This window comes from Ammodytes marinus (assembly GCF_949987685.1).
Source record: "Ammodytes marinus genome assembly, chromosome: 16".
NCBI classification, from domain to species: Eukaryota; Metazoa; Chordata; class Actinopteri; order Uranoscopiformes; family Ammodytidae; genus Ammodytes; species Ammodytes marinus.
Window position 1 is genome coordinate 10,388,134 of NC_137220.1, and position 20,716 is coordinate 10,408,849.

General features: G+C 42.3%; 1 protein-coding gene across 1 annotated transcript in view; it reads left to right on the forward strand.

The window, feature by feature from the left end:
- srcin1a (SRC kinase signaling inhibitor 1a) overlaps window positions 1-19,707 on the forward strand; it is a gene marked incomplete at both ends in the record, with an annotated part of 79,035 nt that extends 59,328 nt beyond the window's left edge. Inside the window, 14 exons of the mRNA XM_080044031.1 lie at window positions 1,077-1,097; window positions 1,986-2,146; window positions 4,834-5,009; window positions 6,016-6,146; window positions 6,496-6,643; window positions 7,564-7,873; window positions 8,430-8,691; window positions 9,021-9,163; window positions 9,283-9,432; window positions 9,892-9,993; window positions 10,805-10,891; window positions 11,095-12,015; window positions 13,744-13,881; window positions 19,204-19,707. Coding sequence (XP_079900157.1) covers window positions 1,077-1,097; window positions 1,986-2,146; window positions 4,834-5,009; window positions 6,016-6,146; window positions 6,496-6,643; window positions 7,564-7,873; window positions 8,430-8,691; window positions 9,021-9,163; window positions 9,283-9,432; window positions 9,892-9,993; window positions 10,805-10,891; window positions 11,095-12,015; window positions 13,744-13,881; window positions 19,204-19,707 — 3,254 coding nt within the window. The remainder of the gene's footprint in view (window positions 1-1,076; window positions 1,098-1,985; window positions 2,147-4,833; window positions 5,010-6,015; window positions 6,147-6,495; window positions 6,644-7,563; window positions 7,874-8,429; window positions 8,692-9,020; window positions 9,164-9,282; window positions 9,433-9,891; window positions 9,994-10,804; window positions 10,892-11,094; window positions 12,016-13,743; window positions 13,882-19,203) is intronic.
- Between the last annotated feature and the right edge of the window lie 1,009 nt (window positions 19,708-20,716).

The window sequence follows — 20,716 nt, forward strand, 5'->3', positions numbered from 1 at the left end:
AAGGTTATTTATGCTCTCTGATGTCACAAAAACCTTGCATTAATATATAACCTAAATAATGCTGATGGTTCATTATATAATCCGGGAATTTTTTTGGTTAACTGAACTGAGCACGTTAGGTTTAAACATATAATTTCTACCTCATTGTCTCTCTATTTCTCTCTCTGTCTCTCTTTCTTGAACTACTGACGTTGAAGCCTTTCATCCGAAATTACTTTTTCCTATTTGAAAGCACTGCGAAAAAAAATTATGGTTTTTCAAATCCATTTGATAGACTTATTAAATTTAACAGTCCAATGCTTTGGAAAGACACCTGAGTATCGACCTACACAGACAGATGAAAAAAAATTAATTTCAATAAATTAATCCAGTATGGAGAAGACTTTAGCCTCACTTAGCACACATAAAGCAGGGGGAAGAAATACTGGAAAAGCTCTGTCAAAAATAAAAAATATACCTTCTAACAGCTTGGAACATACACAACAGTAAACATAACCCTCTTGGTGAGATTATAAGAAACCCAGCTTTCAAGTGTTCAGAAAGTTTATTTCTTCACTTTTACTGGCGCTATACAGACTTTCTCTGTACAGGACGCACAGAGATAGAAGGTTATGTGTAATCGTGTTTTCAAAATATCCCCACTCTAAGATATAAAACAGATATTTATCAGCGTAGACATTTTGAATAGCTGTAGCCTATACATACTGAAGCCTCTCTGTCTAAAAACCCTGCTTTTCTGCTATTCCTCTCATCCCTGTCTCTTTCCTTTTTTTTTCCTCCCCTCTTCGTAACTGTGTAGCATCATTTTGGCGCAGACAAACCTTTTCTGTGGCCAGACCTTCACAGGGCCAGGGCAAGAAAACACAGTTGTCGTTGAAGCTTCCCCCATAAACTGATATACAGCCAAAAGACTTAAGCCAACACCACAGTCGTATCCTCTGCTGTAGTCAATAAAAATGCTTTCTAGGGTCATCATTCTGTAAATATGAACTTTTAAGACCTTCCTCTCCCTCGTTCTCTCTCTATCACCCTCACATTCATTTATCGGTAACTGGCTCACTCTCTCTACATTCCAGCTGGACGGCTGAAGCACAAAGGTAGTCGCCATCTCCTTCTCTGTCACCCTTTTTTATTTCTCCCATCAGATAGCTCATAGCTCTCTGCTATTTGTATGGGTGTGTGGTGTTGCTGGGTTAACTGGCAGTTTCTATCCTCACGTTTTCCCCTCTGGTTGGTTGCCAGGGAATGGGACCCTGTTTTGTCCTGTCTCTGTCTCGACCTTTTGATTTTCTGCTTGGTTTTTCCTTTGGGAATTTCAGAAGGTTGTATTCTCAAATTCTAAGCACTCCTTCTTTTTAAATGTGTATAAGCGTTTGTTTTTGAGTGTGTGTGTGTGTGTGTGTGTGTGTGTGTGTGTGTGTGTGTGTGTGTTTGTGAGAGGGGGGGGGGATCTGGAGAGTCAATGGCCATACTCACAAAGCCCTGTGTTAAGATAAGAGCATGGCTTCCCCCCTGTGTGTCACCTCTGAATAGACTAATTGCACTTCTGTATGGGTTACTAATAGCATGAGCTCACGTTTCTCCCTCTGGGCGATTGGAGCTTTGTGAATATGGCGTTTTTTTGTTTTGTTTTGCTTTGCACACACACACACACACACACACACACACACACACACACACACACACACACACATATACTGTATTTCAGCGCGCGTGTGTGTGTGTGTGTGTGTGTGTGTGTGTGTGTGTGCCCGGATTTTCTATTCATGTACATATCTTTGGGCCTTTAATGCTGTGTGTTTGTGTGTGTGTGTGTGTGTGTGTGTGTGTGTGCGCGCGTGCGTGCGTGTGTGTTACACTTTGTTTTGTATGCTGGCTGATTGAAAATCTCCCGGGAACCCAGCAAACTAACTCATTTGTTTCCCAATGTCCTCTCGGTGACACCCCCCTCCCACCCACCCCGTGTCCTGCTTTCTGATTGGCAGCTCACACACCCTCAGCCCCTCTAGCTCTGATGCCGCCACCACCTTCTAACATGACCCCGGGGAATAGCGTCGGCCGCTTGCAGATGAAGCTCCACCTGCACGGCCTGCAGCAAAACGCAACCGACCTGCGTAAACAGCTTAGCCAACTACGCAAGAACCAGGTATATAGCATTTCCATAGAAAATATCAATGTTTCCACAATTATAGAAAAATACATTTGAAATACTTTTGTTATATACTAGTTCATAACTTTTAAAATTGTTTTATACCAGCAGATGTTTATTAATGTTGTTGCAAACGGCAGTAAGGATTTGTGAACGCAGCTTTATGCACCTGCACACATGTGCTGACAGAGGGCTCATTGGGACACCTGTTGCAGACGCTTTATTCTTTGATGTGCATATCTGAACGCTATCCTGTACGGAGGCCAACATGCCACAGTGTGTTTACACCGGTGAATTGTCAGGAAATTTTTGTACACGTACACACGTTTATACAATACTTTTTTTTTAACTGGGGTTATCTCAACTTGACAACAAGGTTCAAGTAACATGTACAATCATGCTGCATAATTTGTTTCCTTAAACTTATTCTCAGATTGGAATGCCTGCGGAATGACAGTCATTGTGTGCTGGCGCATGGAGCAGTGTTCATAAACGCGGTCTGCCGTCTGCGACAATGTTTCTAAATGCCAGCTGGCGATATAAAACTATTTTAAAAGAGGTATAAAAGATCGAACAGCAGGGAAAAGGACACAAATTAGGAACTAATAGGCTTCACATAGCCTTCTGCCTTCACCCCAGTTAAATAAAGCCAAATGGAATGTTGTTTGTGGTGCTAAAAGTGTTAAAAAAGTACAACAGCAGCGTGTCTTTTTAGAAACATTTGCTCAGCTTTAACTATGAGTTGATAACTACTTAAACTACCAGTTGTCCCTATGAACACTGTTGACAGCATGTCCAGCGGCTTAGCCAGAGAAACCATGCCAAAAGGTTGAGATGAATCCAGTCCCTTTCAGATAATCACAAAGCATTTTAATGGAGTCAGAATGATATACAAAGACACGGTGCCTACTATCTTACTGTTGATAAGCAGAATGATATCACGCAGAATGTAGGTCCACACAATGAAAAATAATTATAAAGAAATGTACAAATTTGTCACCAACATTAGATATATTTTGTATATTTCTACACGCATACACATATTTTTTACATGTGTACTATAGAGATTTTCAACACACTTTTATGCAGGCACAGTGGCTTTGATGTTTATTTGATCTCCACTTCAATACTGTACCTATAGTCAATAACACCTGCAGGTTCACGTAGCTATACTGCAAAACACATTGAGGGCATGGTGATGTGTCTTTTGATGATTACAAATAATCAAATAGAAAGCTGTGACAAATAAAAGCTCAGTTCAGTTGGATGGTATTTTACAGAGCCAAAGAATGTCATCATGTATGCAGAATTATTCAACAAGGAAATTAAATGCCACAAGGAAGCTTGAACAGAAACGTGGAGAAGAGGTCCAGATTGATTCCACTTATCTCTGATTTAAGCCATGATGCTATGGTTACTGATTGAGGAGGAGATGATAAATGTGACGCTTTCAGCGAGAGGACTCAAGACTCTTGAGATAATGAGTAATGGGATTGACATATGATAAGCATGCAGTGCTTTCATTTGTGCCTTGATAGAAGTCACCACGGCTTGTTGCACTGTCAAACAGCTGCCGTGTAGACACAAAAGGAAGCCTGCTGTTTACCTGTATGTGTGCCCAAGCCTGACCTCTGCAGGTAGACCCATATTGTTCCCCATGGCGATGGCCAGCAGCTTAAATTTTACATGTGGCTCATGAATAAAACAGTGGGAGCGTGCAGGAGAGACAGGCAACGGGGAGAGGAGCACAGTGCCGCAAGATAAAAAAAAGACATCTAAAAATGTATTTCTTTGGATTTATTAATTACATTTTGAAATATTTGAACACATTCGCTGTGTTTGGCCTGCTGCATCTGCATCACCGTAATTGGCAGTAGAAGGGGACAGACTGGGTAATTCAAAATGTTAGTGATATTGTTGTCTTCTTGTTTCCCTTCCAGGAAAATGAGGCATATCAATTATTGATTTTTTCTTGCTTACCAGGTGCCTTCCTCTGTGGGAGTTGTATTACATGCAGTGGTCCTGTAGAATATTCCATTCCTAACAGTGATTACACTGTGAGGAAGCTGGGTTCACACTCAGTGCTCCTGTCATGGGCATCCTTTTTTCACCTCAGGGCATCGGCACTCTCTGTGTTAGAAGATAAATATTACAGTATATGCACATGTTGAAACACAAACACAAACCACAGAGGGAAATACTAACAATGCATCATTTAAAAACTGTCTAAAAACTCACACGCAATGTTTGAAAACACATGAGCAGTCAGAGATAGAGCAAAATGTTCTGGCATAACAAGGCACATAAGGTTTACAGTTCAGACAAGAAGCTACAGTCTGCTCTCTCAAGGACAGGACAAAACAAAATGCGCAGTTGCTGTAAATCACTTTAGTCTGTTTTTGAAAAGCCTCAGGCGGCTGCAGTTCTCCTTCTCGACGTTGCGCTGCCATGGCAATGATAGCAGATTTCACAACTTCTAACAAACTATTCTCAAGTTTTTATTAATTCACTTAATTTTCCAGATACTGGCCGAGTGCACCTCGTGAAAGAGAAATATACGTAGACTATCAATAACTTTGTGTTTGTGTGTGTGTGTGTGTGTGTGTGTGTGTGTGTGCGCGCGCGTGCGTGTGTGTGTGTGTGTGTGTGTGCGCTTGTGTTTGTGTGTGCGTGCTTATGTGCAGCTGGAGAACCAGGATTCAGTACGAACTCTGTTAAAGCGTGCAGAAACGGAGCTGAACGTGCGTGTGGCCGACGCCCTGAGGAAGCAGGAGGATCCTCTGCAGAGACAGCGCCTCCTGGTGGAGGAGGAGAGACTCAAGTATCTCAACGAGGAGGAGCTCATCATACAGCAGCTCCAGTCAGTTCCAGTATAAGACTCCAGTATTGAGCAGTGATGTAGTCAGACAGTGATTATGGAACAGTACATGTCTGATCTCAGTAACTCTTTTTATAATTTATAATAATCATAATCCAAACATTAGTAATCAAAAGAGAAATATATGCATTTGTTTTTTTTCTACTGCCCTATATGAGTGATTTCCGGTTAGTGTTTTAAATATAGAAGTTGACAGCTTTTTCTGGTTGAAGAGGAGTTTTTTATAACATATTTCAAAAATTGCTTCAAAGTTCCAAGTCCCTTTATAATTAGATGACTCTCGGGGTGACACAGCAACCGGGATGAAATTGTAACTGTAATTAAGCCTGGCGCAGAGCAAGATGCTTATTAAGATCTGAGGTATGAGACCGTCAAGCAACTAATTGAAGTGACTGCAAAACCAGAGCAGAGAGCGCTACCTTGAGATTTAATAATCAGATAAGTTTCTTCTGCTTCCAAATGTGGAAATGTTCATTTGCGGTAATGATTCCTGGATCTTTCTGTGAACGACAGAATATTTCCTGAATGACTGCCTGAGTAGGCATTTTGATTTTTCGGACTAATTGGATGAACTGTAAGATCATCACTTCTTATCAATGTCTGTAATCAGCCTGCCTAATGGCCAATTTATTTTGTTCAATTATAAATGGAACTCCGATCCAGTACATCATTTAAGGCAGATTTAAGGGACAAAAGTCTGACCAGAATAGACACACACTAAACATTACCGAACATAATTTCACGGTTGTGAAGATTCTGTCCACTTTTTATACCTCAGTGGTTGCATACATTTTTTTAGACCCCCCCCCCCATACTCCTTATGTTGAGCTTTCCAGAACTGTTGAACTTGCTGCAAGTTGATTGAGTGTCTTGGCAGTCAGACGTTTTATTCTGAAACTCAAATAGCATAATTGGGAGATAAATATTCTGGTAAATTCTAAGTGTAGCAGATCCCCTGGTGTTCAGCCTTCTGTCTGTTCCATCTCAGCGACCTGGAGAAGTCCGTGGAGGAGATCCAGAAGGACTCGTCTGTCAACCACAAGCTGGTGACGGTGCAGGAGCTGGAGGAGAAGGCCAACCTCCTGAGGAAGCTGGGAGAAACTCTCACAGAGCTGAAAAGTGAGTCATCGCTTTCGCACTTTCTTTCTTTTTAGATTCTGTGCACGACACCAGACAGAAAAACACAGTCTTTTACCCCTGGCAGACCATTTATAATGCACTCATTACTCACCAAGCCAATGATTATGTTTTTAGTCACCCGCTCGCCAAATCTGTCAAACATTTAATCAGTCTCAGATTGCTGATTGTCTTAATAAAAAATGCATTAGGACATTTATAACACTTAAAAAAATGTTTTGTTTTAATTAGCCCAAAAGGCTCTTCAACGTCTTTGATTAGTGGGTGGAATTGATTTTTCAGGGGGAACGTGTTTGGCTTCCTGTGATACTTGCTCTTCTGTCTCCTGCAGATCAGTTCCCGGGCCTGCAGAGTAAGATGCGGGTGGTGCTCAGGGTGGAGGTGGAGGCGGTTAAATTCCTGAAAGAAGAGCCACACAGGCTTGATGCTCTGTTAAAACGCTGCAAGACTATAACCGACACCCTCGCCACCATGCGCAAGTATGAACCGACTGAGGGAAACAGCACCTCAACGCTTTAGACATTAACGAGAGACAATTTGTGTCAAATGAAAGAGGCTGAATGGAAATAGAAGTCTTATAAACTGTCCTTACATAGAGTCGGAGATGGAAAAGATTAAAAGTAATTTCATAAATACTGGATTGAATAGCATTTGTCCAGTAGATTCTTACATTGCAACAGCCGCAGTGAAATATGATCAACATTAGCTGATACGAAAACCATTTGTAATCAATTTAACCAAGACTTTTCCATTTGTAGCTCGGCCAAAGAGATTATGTTCAGCCCTCTTTGTTTGTGTTATCAGCAGAACATTATAGATTTTTATAAAATGTGGTGGACAGACAGGCCTTGAACCAAGGAAAATTGATTATGTGTTGTTGATTCTAATCAGAGATTTAAACATGTATTGTTTTAATCCAAAACTCTTAAAAGAAGCAGAAAAAGAGATTATTTCAAATCATAATATGTGTCCAGAAAATGGTGTCTCGATGGTTGCATTCAAGCAGCTGGTCTTAGTGTGACCACTTGGCATTATGGGTAACACCCTGATGACGGCTATCTTCCGTCATATAAATATAGACCTTTGAATTTTATGATGAGTGTGGACTTGGACTTTTAAAATGTGCCCTGCAGCAACCTCATTCTCTGGTTTGATTAACCTCACTTGGAGCTCATTAAAATTTGTTTTTTTCTCTCATTCTTGTGCATTAAAGAGAGTTGGAGAATTGTTCAGTGTTGGCAGAGGTGTGCACCCTTTATGGTTTTTACGACCTTCTTGGGTGTATTTTGGCATTCATGAGAAACAATTGATCGCACTTGATTCAAGTGAAGTCATTGATTATTCATCGTTGATTTTTTGTGACATTACATTAATGAAAAATGTTTTGCCATGTGACCAGACAAGCGAATGACGGGGTGTGGAAGAGGCAAGAGGACTTTTCTAACCCTTCATCCAAGCACAATGACGACTTGCGAAAGTTCTCAGACTTTGACATGCACACCAGCAGCCCAGCGCTCACCATCAATGACCTCGGGGGAGGAAACAGCCTGTCTAACTGGAGCCCCCACTCCAGCCTCAGCCGCGGCCATGGCAACCCGTCCGGCCCTCACAAGGACAATCATCCTCCTGTTCCTCACAAGGGCAAAGCCTTGGAGGAGCTGGAGCGCCGTGCCGCTGCTGACAAAGCGCTGTCCGTGGAGGTCCGACTGGTAAGGAATTATTTCCTATAAATCAATAAATACAAATATTTCATTATTTTTCCTTCTCTGTTTTCACCGTCTGCACTACACGTCGTATCACGTCATATTTCAATCAGTTCTGCAGCACCCCTGTAGACCCAAATTCACAAAATCCTTCTTGTAATTTGGGGAGTTAGTTGCATGATACCGAGCATCTGAAAATAGTTATATATATTTATCAATCCAAATGAAAGATAATGTCATTTAAGTTTGCTAAACTTTACAGAAACTTGGTTAAGATGAGACTGGCTATGCTCTGGTTCTTATGATGCTATTAGTTTTTTGAACCAATCACAGTAGTTCTCTGTCCGAACGTTCTAGAAAAACAATGACTGTTACCATGGAGAATGTTTGATAAGGCCACACAGACAGTCTAGACAGTAAACAGGTTTTATAATATATATGAACATTTATTTTCAATACATTTTTTTAAAGTATATTAAGGCACCCACCATTGATATCATATATTGATTTTTACTATTTTAGACCAGGTTTCCTGAGGCTTTAAGATCCGTCTCTTCCACAGGCTGCAGAGCGCGACTGGGAGGAGAAGCGGGCCACTCTGACCCAGTACAGTGCCCAGGACATCAACCGGTTGCTGGAGGAGACTCAGGCAGAGCTAATGAAAGCTATTCCAGACCTGGACTTTGCTGCAAAGCAGCTCAAGCCCTCCTCCAACACACCATCCTCCCAGACCCTCCAAAGTGGGGCAGGAACCCCAGAGCATCGCGTCAGCAAGCCCCAGCACAAGCTCTCTGGGAGGGAGGGAGGATCCAGGCGTGGCTCTGGTAAGATGCAGAGTTCAGTGTGTGTCTGTCTATAGGTCACTGTCTAGGGAATACCTTTTGAAATGTTCAACAGCAAAGAAGAACAGCTTTGTTTTCAGGGTAACGTCCATGAACTTCTAAATGATTCCAATTCGTATTCTAATACAAGCGTTGAAGGGCATCCCTGAACTGCATTAAAATATGAAAAAAACATCAGAACTGGAGACACAGTATGCATTTTAAGACAATTTGTTTTATTAATGCAATAAGTCACTTCAAATGCCTCATGGTGTGTTCTAAAATCTCTTTTTATGCAAGATGCCTGAATTCCTTCCCATGACCTTTTCCAGATGAGCTAACAGTACCACGGTATCGCACAGAAAAACCCTCCAAGTCCCCTCCTCCTCCGCCACCTAGACGCAGTTTCCCGTCTTCTCCGGCGGGCATAACCACCCGCAGCGGTGAATCCCTCATTCCTGGAAAAAGTATAAAGGTCAGACAAGATAAAACATTTGAAAGTCTACAGTTTTAATAAGTACACTACATCATATAAAGTAAAGAGTGTGCAATATATGATATATTGTCAAATGGACACTCTCTTTGTGTTTGAAGTGTGAACCCGAAGAGACTGAAGGCCAGAAGCCTCACGCAAAACTGAGGAGGGCAGTGTCCGAAAACCCTCGGCCCGCCTCTACACCCCCCGGACTGGCCTCTGGGGACAAGGAGGAACTAGAGGAGGACAGAATTGCTGCCGAGTTGGAGGTAAACTAAAAAAAAGACGGACTTGTGTATTATGTTGATTGTGTCCTCAGTAGGCTTTTGTTTAATGGGTGGGAAAACTGCAGCCGTTATATCATTTATGTTACATTCACAATCTGCCACTGGGTTTTTGTGCACAAGCATAATCAACAAGCAAACATGCTCACTCCTCATTACCACATGTTCAAGCAGCAGGTGCCATATGTCCCTCTGCCCCCCTGGCACTGGGTGAGCCCAAAGATCACATACTGCTCAGTCACACACATCATCACACAGGGCTCACAGATAGCACAGACAGACAGATGGACCCTGATGGCTATTTGGATTTTTTTTTTTTTTAGATTTGGACTGCCTGTCGGAAATTTGATGGAACACAGAATCAACAAATATTGACTTTGATTGTTTAGTGGCTGTGGCTGTCCTACAATGTGTGACTTTTGAGCGTCCGGTTTCCCTCCCCAGCTGTTTGAGAGAGTCCCGGTCAGGCTCACTCTGCCCCCTCCCCTTTCCCTGCACATTAGCCCTGACAGCAGGAAACGTGTTCCCACTTGCAGACCCACTGAGGTAACCGTGGCTTGAGTGAGTGCTGTGGATTGCTGCTCTCTTGAACTACTTCTATTCTTCTTACCCCTCTAGACAGAAACCACCAGCTACAGCCTTAAACCACGTCCACAAAGTCTCCCTGCATCAGATACAATTGCTCACGATTATTAATGTGTAATTCCAACCACAAATATGCAGAATACACCAAATCAGTCTGCTTTTCACACAAGTCTGTTCGTCATTGCATGTGGCTTAAACTTGTTCAGAGAATGAAAAACCATGTATAATCACCAAGTTATACATGTTTTATTATTATTTTATAGTGTGAATTATTGAACGGACACAACTTGAATTTAAATTAATCATTCTTTAAGCCACTGGGATGAAACAGATAAAAACAAGCTGATATACAAAGCCAGCACTGGCTTATCAAGTTGTTTTGGTTGTTAGCAGACTGTTGCCTACTTACACATTAATGAAACATAGGCGTTCATTAAGAACTCTTTTTCTGGTCATTTCTTCTGGTTTTGGAATCCTTTCGATGTTAAGCACCATTCTTCATTTGATTCACTGTGGAAATTGAGAGTATTGATTAACGCAGATTGAACTTTGCACAATTTATACATTTTCCTCAGGATGTATTCTTGCTACACATCTGAATCTATATGCAAATGTAGTTCCTGTGTGTAGCTTGAATGGTCTAGTCCTTCAATCACAGGAAGGAAAGAGTGTCTTCTGCTGTGGCTTTACAGTTGATGTTGCAGTGTTTTTCGTGTATTTTGTAGTATGTGTGTGTGAACGGTAGTAAAAACTTGAACACTGTGTCAAACAGCTGTCCAGCTGTGCCTTACTGGACGGCTCTGAACTTGAGAGGGAGCTGTCTGGGATAAACCACACAGGCAGCACATCAGGTGTAACAGTAAGGAGACTACATATGTTAACATAATGATACTTATATTGAGAGGAGGTGATCTAAAATGACATACAAGTTTATTAATCTCTGTTCATTTTTGTCCAGTAGCTGGATTTGTGAATATACTGTAATTTCATTCAGAAAGCTTTTGGATCGTTGTAAAGCTAAGACCAGTTCCATTGTGTTTAAAGTATTTTACTCATTTATAGGGAAGGCACTTGTCTCCTGTCCCCCACAACGTGTTGACAGAGTGTTTGCCAGCTTCGCCCACTGCCTCAGAAGATCCTGTCAGAGATTTAGCAAATTACCCTGCAGAAGAAAGTCCGTCACGAGACAGGCAAACTTCTAACACTGTCTACCAGACTTCATGTGGAAGCCCTCCTCAGCAAGAGTTGCATTGTGCAAAAGAGACAATGTTAAGACAGCAAGTTGCCCTGCTGTTGACAGAGCTGGAGGTGAGGGTGGTGATTCCTGCCGAGGCCCAGGAGCTCAGACGGACTTCAGGAGAAGCTCTGCACACTCTGATCATCTCACCACAGACTAAAGAGGTCTCTGAGGTCCAGCTGAGGGGCCGGCCTCTCCTAGTGCTCCTCGGAGAGAGAGAAACAGTCAGTGAGGCCTACGGGCTGCTGTATTCCCTTTTGGAGTCATCCAAGCCGGTGCCCAAACCCAGAATAAAATCCTCCCTCCTCCACTCCGGCCAGCAGCAGAGTTCTCTGGTGGAAGCTCTAAGGAGAGGGATGGAGACAGGGGAGATGGTGCTGACCCTTGAGCGTGACACTGACATGGAGACGGTTTGCGAGGTCCAGCAGAATTCAGTGGATACTGCTCCTGAATCCAGTGGGGCAGCCAGCTCTGTGAACAGTAATCTATCCAATCATAGCCGGAGAAAAATGAAAAATGAAGCTATCCGACGCAGCACCTACATGAGGCTGGACAGCTTAGAGGAGACTATTCGTGAGCTGGAAAACACCTTGATAGAGATGGGCGGCCATTCATCCGCAGAGCAGCTATACACCGAGACAACCACAGAAAGCACCCCTGTACAGACGAGAGACTGTCCAACCTCAAAGACCAAGAAGCCTACAGTTCCGCCCAAGCCACCCTCTTTGAGCCCAGCATCGATCCAGGTTGATTGCTTACACCCGCTGTGCAGATTCCTGCTCTGAAACAGCATGCCTTATTTTCTTCCTTCACTGCTTCTCTCTGGGTGACCGCTGTTGGAACTTCACTTTCAGGCTTTTCTGGTGTCTGCTCCCTGACTAAATCGGCATCTAATTGTTTTTAAAATATGTAATAGGGGACAGACAGCAGACTTCCTTCCGCACTTGGCTGTTCTGTGATTAGTGTTGGAGCTGCTATCCTGCTGGGCCTAGAGTTGTTAATTGTTTCTTTATTGATTTGTCTTGGAAACTCTTTTCTGTCTGTATATCGAGCAGAATTCAAGCTTTTAGTTAAACAGAACAGGCAAACAAAAAAAAAATATCTAATTTCTTCTTTTTTCTCTTCCTCGCTTTACAGCTCTATCAATATAGCTGTCATCCTATCTGTTCTGTAATGAATTCAATTATTTCCGTGCATTTCAACAAAGGCATATTGTATGTACTGTGTCTCATCAAATGTATACAAACAAAAACAGATATAGAAAAATACATAAAAAAGTGAATCAGTAAAAGGGTCAAATAATTGCAAGCAGCTTCATTATCAATCTTACTACTCAGGGATCTGTATGTGGGCTGAAATGTGTCTTAAACCAAAGCCAAATATCAATTCTAATCTATCACTTCTTGGTGATATCTACTGACCATGTGTTGATCTCTTTAACCATGACATCACCCCCAGTTGACCGTAACACAACAATAAATTAGAGATAATGAAAAGACATATTGCGTTCCTGTGTCAGCTGCCAAATCACTAAGGTGTCCCGACAGCAAGCGTAGTATTCCCTGTTGCTCCCAATGTTGCGTCCTACTCATGGCAGGGCTGCAACTCTTGACAGTCACTCTGTCATGGTTAGTTTCAGCCCTCTGATGTAGAGCCAGGGAGCATTCCCCGTGGGCATAGCTGAGGATTACAGTGTTTTCACACATTATTTCATCACTCTCTCAACTACTACCACGTTCATGACTAAAAATGACCCGTCTCCCTCCTCTTGTCGAACATTTTGCTTGCGTACTCACCAAATGCATGCTGAGAAGCGATCTACTTTCAAACCCCATGACAGTTTAGTTTTTTCTTTAACTCGTTAACATGAAGACATATCCATCAAGCATTAAATATAATTAAAATTGTATGTATGCATTTTACATTTCTTCACGTCAGGAGAAACATGGGCTCAGAAGGAAAATGGGGTAGTTTGTAAGGGCCTTTGATTTGAATTACCCTAGCAAAGAAATATTGGCTATTATGACGCCTTTACAGTCAATCTGTTATTAGTTTTCATTTCGGCTAATATCTCTGTTTGAAAATTAGACTGCATGCGTATTTGTTTTTTGTGCGTATTAGACTCGGTGGAGAGGGTAGCTCAGCAGGAAAGATCATTAAGCTCACTGCCTCGTGGATCCTGCAGTGAGGCCAGGCTACGCACCGTCAGTCTGAATGCTGCGTTTCTATATTCTGCTCTTTCGTCATTTTCTACTGATAGATGGTGACACCCTGTGAAGTGGATTGTTCAGTTATATCAACTACAAGCTCTGATCTTATAAAACCTCTTTTACCTCGCAGACTTGCTTGCTGGAATCCAATTCTGCACAAAGTTGATGTGTGTTTGAGGCGTAAACTAAAGGCATTGAAGAGGAGAAATTAGATGTGCGACCATGTACAAAGCTCTGAATTCCTCTCCTCTTCTCTCCTCTCAGGGAGGGAATGGCCCATGCGTTGGAAAGGTTCTCCACTCCTCAGCGGCCTCCAAACTGAAGCACCTGCAGCAGAACAGCACAGACAAGACTAAAATTGGTAAAAGAGAGGACTTCATGAAGATCCAGGGCCAGCAGCAGGTAACCTATTCATACTTAGCACTGTCAGGGCCAATGCATGCTTGATCTAGCAGCACCCGTGTAGAAGGTCTGTACGCTGCTTTTCAGACACTCTCAGTATGGTTGCCTTTTATGGTAATGGCAGCCAAGGCCATACCCTTTTTCATTTATTTAAAAAAGGGCTTGCAGAATAGGGGTATAAAAAAAATCATTAAAGTGAAGATGGCTCTTATTAATAAAAAAAAAAGTAATTGCATTTTTATCATGCCCTCTGTCTGAAACTGGGGCAGAGAGAGGCAATGATCTGTGCCTGCTATAAATCAAGAGGGTTGGGACAGAAGTTTCTTTGGATGTAGAACTATTTTCATTTTTTCTACATATACGAGCCAATTTGTTGACCTTGTTCTTGATATATAAACAATATGTTTTTATAAAGGTGGGGGGCATCTTCAAAAACCTTTATCAAGAATGTGAGCATCCTATAGCCAATTGTCTCTAGAATAGCCATGAAGCTCTTCTCTAATTTAAACATCAGATCAAGCACCAATTGGTCTTTATCATCCCTCTTCACCTACACTCAATCCTTTCCTCATGCTCCCCACAGAACCACTGCATGTCCCCACCGTGCTCCACTCCTCAGCTCCTCACAATTTTTAAATACAATTTTTTTTTGGCAGTGGCAGTGGCAACGATAAACTGAAGTTTAGCTAATGATCATACATTTTTTGATGGCAAAGGCACATTATTGTGACGTTCTCATTATCATGGGTTTGTTGAAATAGATCAAAGTATCCTCAGAAGGCTTTTTGTCCCACAAAAAAAACGTGCGTCAAAAAAGGTTACAGTCACAGAGTATTAACGCTGCAATTAGCTAAACGGTGTTTGTATGTCTGCAGGTCTTAAACTATCTGAAGTTATAATATCTAAACCCATTTAAAAAATCTGAAAACTTGCAAACTCCCTGCTATTACTAAGCCACTTAGTACACTTTTTTTTTCTTGCATTTTGCTATTATAAAATAAGGACTGGACATAATGATTCTAGATGTACTCTGGGGGCAAATAAATCGAACTGCTGAAGCATGTCAGTCCAGTAAAGCCAAGAGGAGATGTCTGTACCATGCAAGTGCACAGGATGGGAAAAGGCTTAATGTCAATGTAATTTAAAAACATATATATATATATATTTATTTATATATATATATAAAATAAAAACGGGAGCAGTGAAGTGCACCTAAACCTCCCTACCCCACATACCATTTGACAGAGCAAACATTCAGTCTTGGAAGATCGCAGATAAATGAATGTGTTAGGCAGAGGGAGCGATTTGAGACATGGGGAGAGTAATGAAGCTTCAGTCGCCTTCAAACTGAACGAAAATTGGGAAAAATCTCTGCAGCGCCATGCAATAATCGCCCATTGAGTCTGGCAATCACTCATTATTCAATATAAAGAGGACAGTTCTCTTTCCCCACCATTAGGCCTAAGTCTCTCACGTTTCCTTTTCTTTATGTCTCCTTCCTTCTTCCGCTTTCTGTACTCTGCAATTTACCCATGCTGCCCCTTTCTCCCATTCACTCCTCCACTGTCAGTAATTTGGAAGCAGAGAGGATTCCTACACTTGTCTAGTGAAAGCAAAATTAATCCTATTATTTCAGTATGATACTCACACGCGGCATGCTCTCTTTGTCCACAAAGTGTTCAAAAGTGTGATATTGAAAATAAGCTGTATGTGTGAAAGCGCGGAGGGACAGTGGACACTCAAAGCTAATTGTCAGTGTAGCAAGTGGTTGCCAAGCTTTTTCAGGGTGGCACACACCAAAACTACACAATTAATCACATAAAGAGAGAAACAAAAAACAGATGTCTTCAATGCAGAGAACAAACCATCAGCTGTGGCTCTCTTCACAATTGCCCATTACTGCATTTTGTGCCATTTTGATGTATGAGCTGACGCAGGTAGGTAAGAGGTCAAGTAGTCATTTAGTACAGCCGCAGGTAGAGGACAAGTTGGAGAGGTTTTATCATACAAAAACAGGCATACGAATGGGGAGAACCCTCCATATACAACTGCCAACCAATCTGCTCATATTTCTCTCCTTACTACCATACCACACTATCCAAAATTGTATGGATCCCAAAACTGTTCAATATTGAAACATTTTATTATTATAAAATACATAATGAGCTAGGTTTAAATAGTTTATTCAACAATTTACCGAATTGTTGGTTCCTTTATATGTTACACTATTTATTCATAGTACTGTATTATGTTAAAACTGTTTACTTTGCAGGTCCATGTACTGTAGCATGAGCTTGGGGTAAAAATGATAAATAAATAATTTTTTAGCACACTGTTCAAACATTAATGAAGCACGATGCTGAAATTCTAGCTGTTTCTACTAGCTGTCAGATGTGAAATAATTCCCTGTAGGTCAGATTCCTGATGTCTTTAATGTCAACCAATGAAACGACACACTATTCTGACAATGAATCATATATATGAAGGAAGCTAAATCTGTCTACTAAATAAATTAAAATTCAATTCAATTCAATTAAACAGCTGAGCATAAACTATCAGTGATGTTGTGTTCCTTTTAATCCATCGCTGACATTGTGCTCATGATCTTTCTGAAGGGAAATCCTGATAATAGCCAATTAAAAAATACAATAATGAGCATTCTTCTATGCTTTAACAACTAATAGTAAGCAGGTTATTTTCAAAGAATATATTATATAGAACAGTCCCAGTCATTCAGCATATGTCTTTCTAGGATCCACACATAATGCCTTACTATTGAGCTGTAACTTTAAAATTATCCCCATTTGAGAAACCACAGTGCTTCCTCTCACCCTCATTTCACCATCAAACTCTCCCATGCTGATCACACTGATATTGTTGTTCTGACAATCAGACTTGCCCACCTTGGGTGATCTCTCTGCTCGGCTCACAGATGAAGGTAAAGGTGTCTCTTTTCTTAAAGCTTTCCTGAAAAGAATTCCCTAAACGTGACACCAAACCTTTTCCACCTTCCCCATCCCCATTGGTGTTTTCTCTTTTGTGTCCGCTGGCCAAATGATAATTGAAATTTCTAGGGCATTTTGAACAGAGCACAAACTTGAGAAATGAGAGCGCCACTCTCGGAGACTCTCAGTAGTCTACTACCTCCCACCCCAAGCTAATACGTGAATAGATCTAAATATAAGAACGCCTAGTGGCATTAACCAAACAATGATGACGACATTTCTCACCAGTTCAGATGAAAGGCAGCTGGGGCACGTTAACATTTCATGAAAGCCTGCTGGAGGGACGGTTAAACATTTAAAAGACATCACTGTGTACCATCTGCAATCAGCTAAAACAAGATGCGCTGGCACTACATTTAGGTTTAATGAAGGTCCTGCGTTTTTTTCATCAAATAAAATAGATCGGTTAAAGGAATTTGTCGCTGTTCAGCAAATCATAAATTGGGTTTTTGGGTGTAGCAAAATGATGTTTGTTATCAAGATTGGGCTGGCCCATCTGATTTCAGGGGTTATTCTTTTTAGCCCTGGCAAACCTCCTGGTCTTTGCAAATAACTTGGTCCAAATATAAAGATTATTGAAGAAAATAAATAAATAATTTGCACCGATGCTGCAAATGTTTTTGACGAGCATCAGGTTCTTTCAAAGACAGTTTGTTTGGGATATGATGTCATCTGTGTGTGTTAATCGCGGGCGTTCACATCAACATACCCCTTCTGTGCCGCTGTCTCTGTTCACCAAAGCGTTTCTCGGAGGTATTAGAGCATTCCAGGCATGAGGATCCTTCACATCAATGTGCTGGATCAGAACCGACAGTTTAAAGCCACAGTTTCTCCCTGTTTGCTTTGGCATAGATCAAGGAGGGGGCTTGACAATGTGAATCACTTTTACGCCTCAAAACCCCTCCCATTTGGCCTCTTAATACCTTCTGGCGGTAAAAACAGGCTAACTAAAGGTGCTGGGCGGGAGGTGGGGGTTATAAAGTCCAACTTGGGAGGCTCTCATTTGGCAGGCTATCTCTTGAGTGTGTGAGATGAAGGGCATCTGCTCTGCCGCACTCACAGACCAGAATAAATGTGTTTGGGCTTGAGAGGAGTTCCTGGAGCAGAAGGAACAGCCCCGCTCTCTGGGGACGGTTGGCAGCACAGGCTCTGGAACTGCAACAGAGCAGGTGAACGCCCAGCAGCACACGCTCTACACTGGTGCAATCTGCTCTCTTTTTCATACAGAACTAATCCCCATAATCCCTAAAAAAACACATTTTAAAACTTCTAAGAGCAGCACAACTCCTGTTGCTTCTTATGAAAAATGTAAACAAAGGCTTCCCTAAAGGATAATGTTGTTTTGAACAAAAAGTTAGGTTTGGTTCTTTATAAAAAATAAATAAATAAATAATTCTCTCATTTATAATTTTGATGTATTTTTGTGGAGCCGTCCCGTGCACATGAAACATACCAACTGCTTGTGTCTGATGCATTCATCTTCGCTCAGACTGCAAATTGAATTTGTACTGGGTTTCATTCAGTTGAAACAGTGCCATCTACTGACTCATTCCAGCAGTACATGAAGGGACTGAATGTGTGAGGTTGTCCATCCATCAGTGTATTTTGCGTTTTTTTTTTAATGAGTAAACCTCATTAAAACAAGTGTCAAAATAAAGGGTGGTCAACACCAGTGTCAAGTGTTGCACCCAATGACAGAAAGTGAGTTTATCAATGGTTTGGTCGTCATGTGTGGATGGAAGCCTGTCTCACGGCTTGCATCGCGCATGCTGATATCAACCTGAATAACGATTTCCTTTGTTTGTCTCTTGTTTTGTCCCCCTCCCCTCCCCTAACCTTCCACTACATGTTTGTTATGCCACCTGTTCCTGCGGCCTACCTCACCCACCCCGACACCCTGTGTGAACCCGTGCCGCCCTGCAACCCCCCGGCCTGCACACCTACTGTACCTGTGACCCTGCAGCAGTGAGCCACCTGTGTCCAGCCTCTTCAGCTTCCTCCTCTTCCTGTTCACCTCAATACAGAGCTACACAGATCCATCCGCCCCCTTTTACTTCATCAGTTCCTTTCACATCTCTAAAATCTCTACTGAACCCCAATCTGAGTGAAATTGTGGAGGTGTGTGTGTGTGCGTGCGTGCGCAAGCATGCATGCACGGGCATGTTTGACTGTAACGGTAATGGAAGGTGCTGCCTTGGGACAGTGCCTGCCCATCCTATTTCAAGACTTTAATTTCTCATGATTTTCCTTTATTATCCCTGAAAAACGACCCCCTGTCCCTTTCCCGTCTTCTGTGTCCCCTGCTCTACCTTTAAAGGCCTTGGGGACCGACAGCACCGGTGGCAGTATTGAGCCATACCTATCTGGTCTCAAAACGGGCATGTTCTCTGTCCGAGTGACCTCTCCTGCTGCAGCGACGTTTGCCCCTGGCCTGAGGAAGTACCCCCAGGACAGGGGGACATTGCACTCCCTGACGGCCTCCTCCAGCCAAGCCAAGGCCCTGCTGGCCAGCCTGTCTGCCTCGGGCCTGAGCGCCGAGGCCCTGCTCCTCTCCTCCGCCATCCACCATCACCGCCTCCTACGTGAGCAGCGAGCTTCCTCTCTGCCCTTACCCAGGAGCCTGTCCTCTTCCCCTTCTCCCCCTGCTACTTCCTCCTCTTCACCCGCCACACCCCCGTCTCCCTCCTCTCCCACCCCTTTGAGTTCCCACACCTTACCCACTGGGGCTCTGAAACGCAGCGGTTGTAGCCTTGACGACCGCTCCGGGCCCCACAACAGCTCCAAGGAGACTGTGAATAAGAACCACGGCAACCCTCGGTGAGGTAGAGGAGGAAGATGGCGATATGGAAGAAGTTAAACACCGTCACATCATGAACCATAGAGAGAATACTACGAAATGATGGAACATTTCATAGAACCATATTTTCTTGTAAGGATTTTTTTGTTCTTTTTCCTCCTCCAGTTTTTCCTCTCTACTTTTGGCCTTACTCCAGCACAGTTTTCATATTTCCATGGCAAGAAATACCGTCTGTATACAAAGTCACAATCTTCTTCTTGGACATGTTTCCTATACTCTGATCTGGTTCCATAGTTTCTCTGCTGTTCTCCCACGCAATCATACTGCCGGTTTTGCCAGAAAGAGAGTGCACAATGCCCCCCCCCCCCTTCTCCTCCTTACTTTCGGCTGCCAGCTATAAGCTGATGTGGTCTGGGTGGATTTACTGACAGTAGCAGTCTCATATATACCCTCACTCTGAGTAGACATATCTTCTAGACTGTGACTTTGATCGATAAAAAATAGAGCTGCAATAATCACCAAGTGAGTCCAGTAGTTGTGTGTGTTCAGGATAATATTGTTCTCACTTACTTGCATCACCTGGGAGAATGTGAGCCCGCTCAAAAAAAGAAAATCAATAGCAGATGGAGGTGATGATTGTGGTTTTAAGCTGTTTTGTGTTTGAAGGGCAGTTGTGGCTTTTCTTGCATCACCCGTGTTTTAAACTCTGAACTGGTGCTATATTTTCCCCTCTGTTTGAACATACTGTGTGAAGAGTTTACATGATTGTACTCACTCCCGACCTTTGACCTGCGCTATATAGCAAGTGTACATTCCACTGACTGAGAGATTGCTTTGATTTTATGTCACTCCGATTGACTATTTTTAGGCACAATAAATCACACAGTAAATCCTTGCATCTAAAAATTACAAATAATAGACCATTTTTAACTAAACAATTTAATTTTCAAAAACGTATTGTATTCACAAAAGCACATTGTAGGCGGGAGTCTTTTATCAGCACATTTCTATTCAAACCAGAACCAGATTGTGG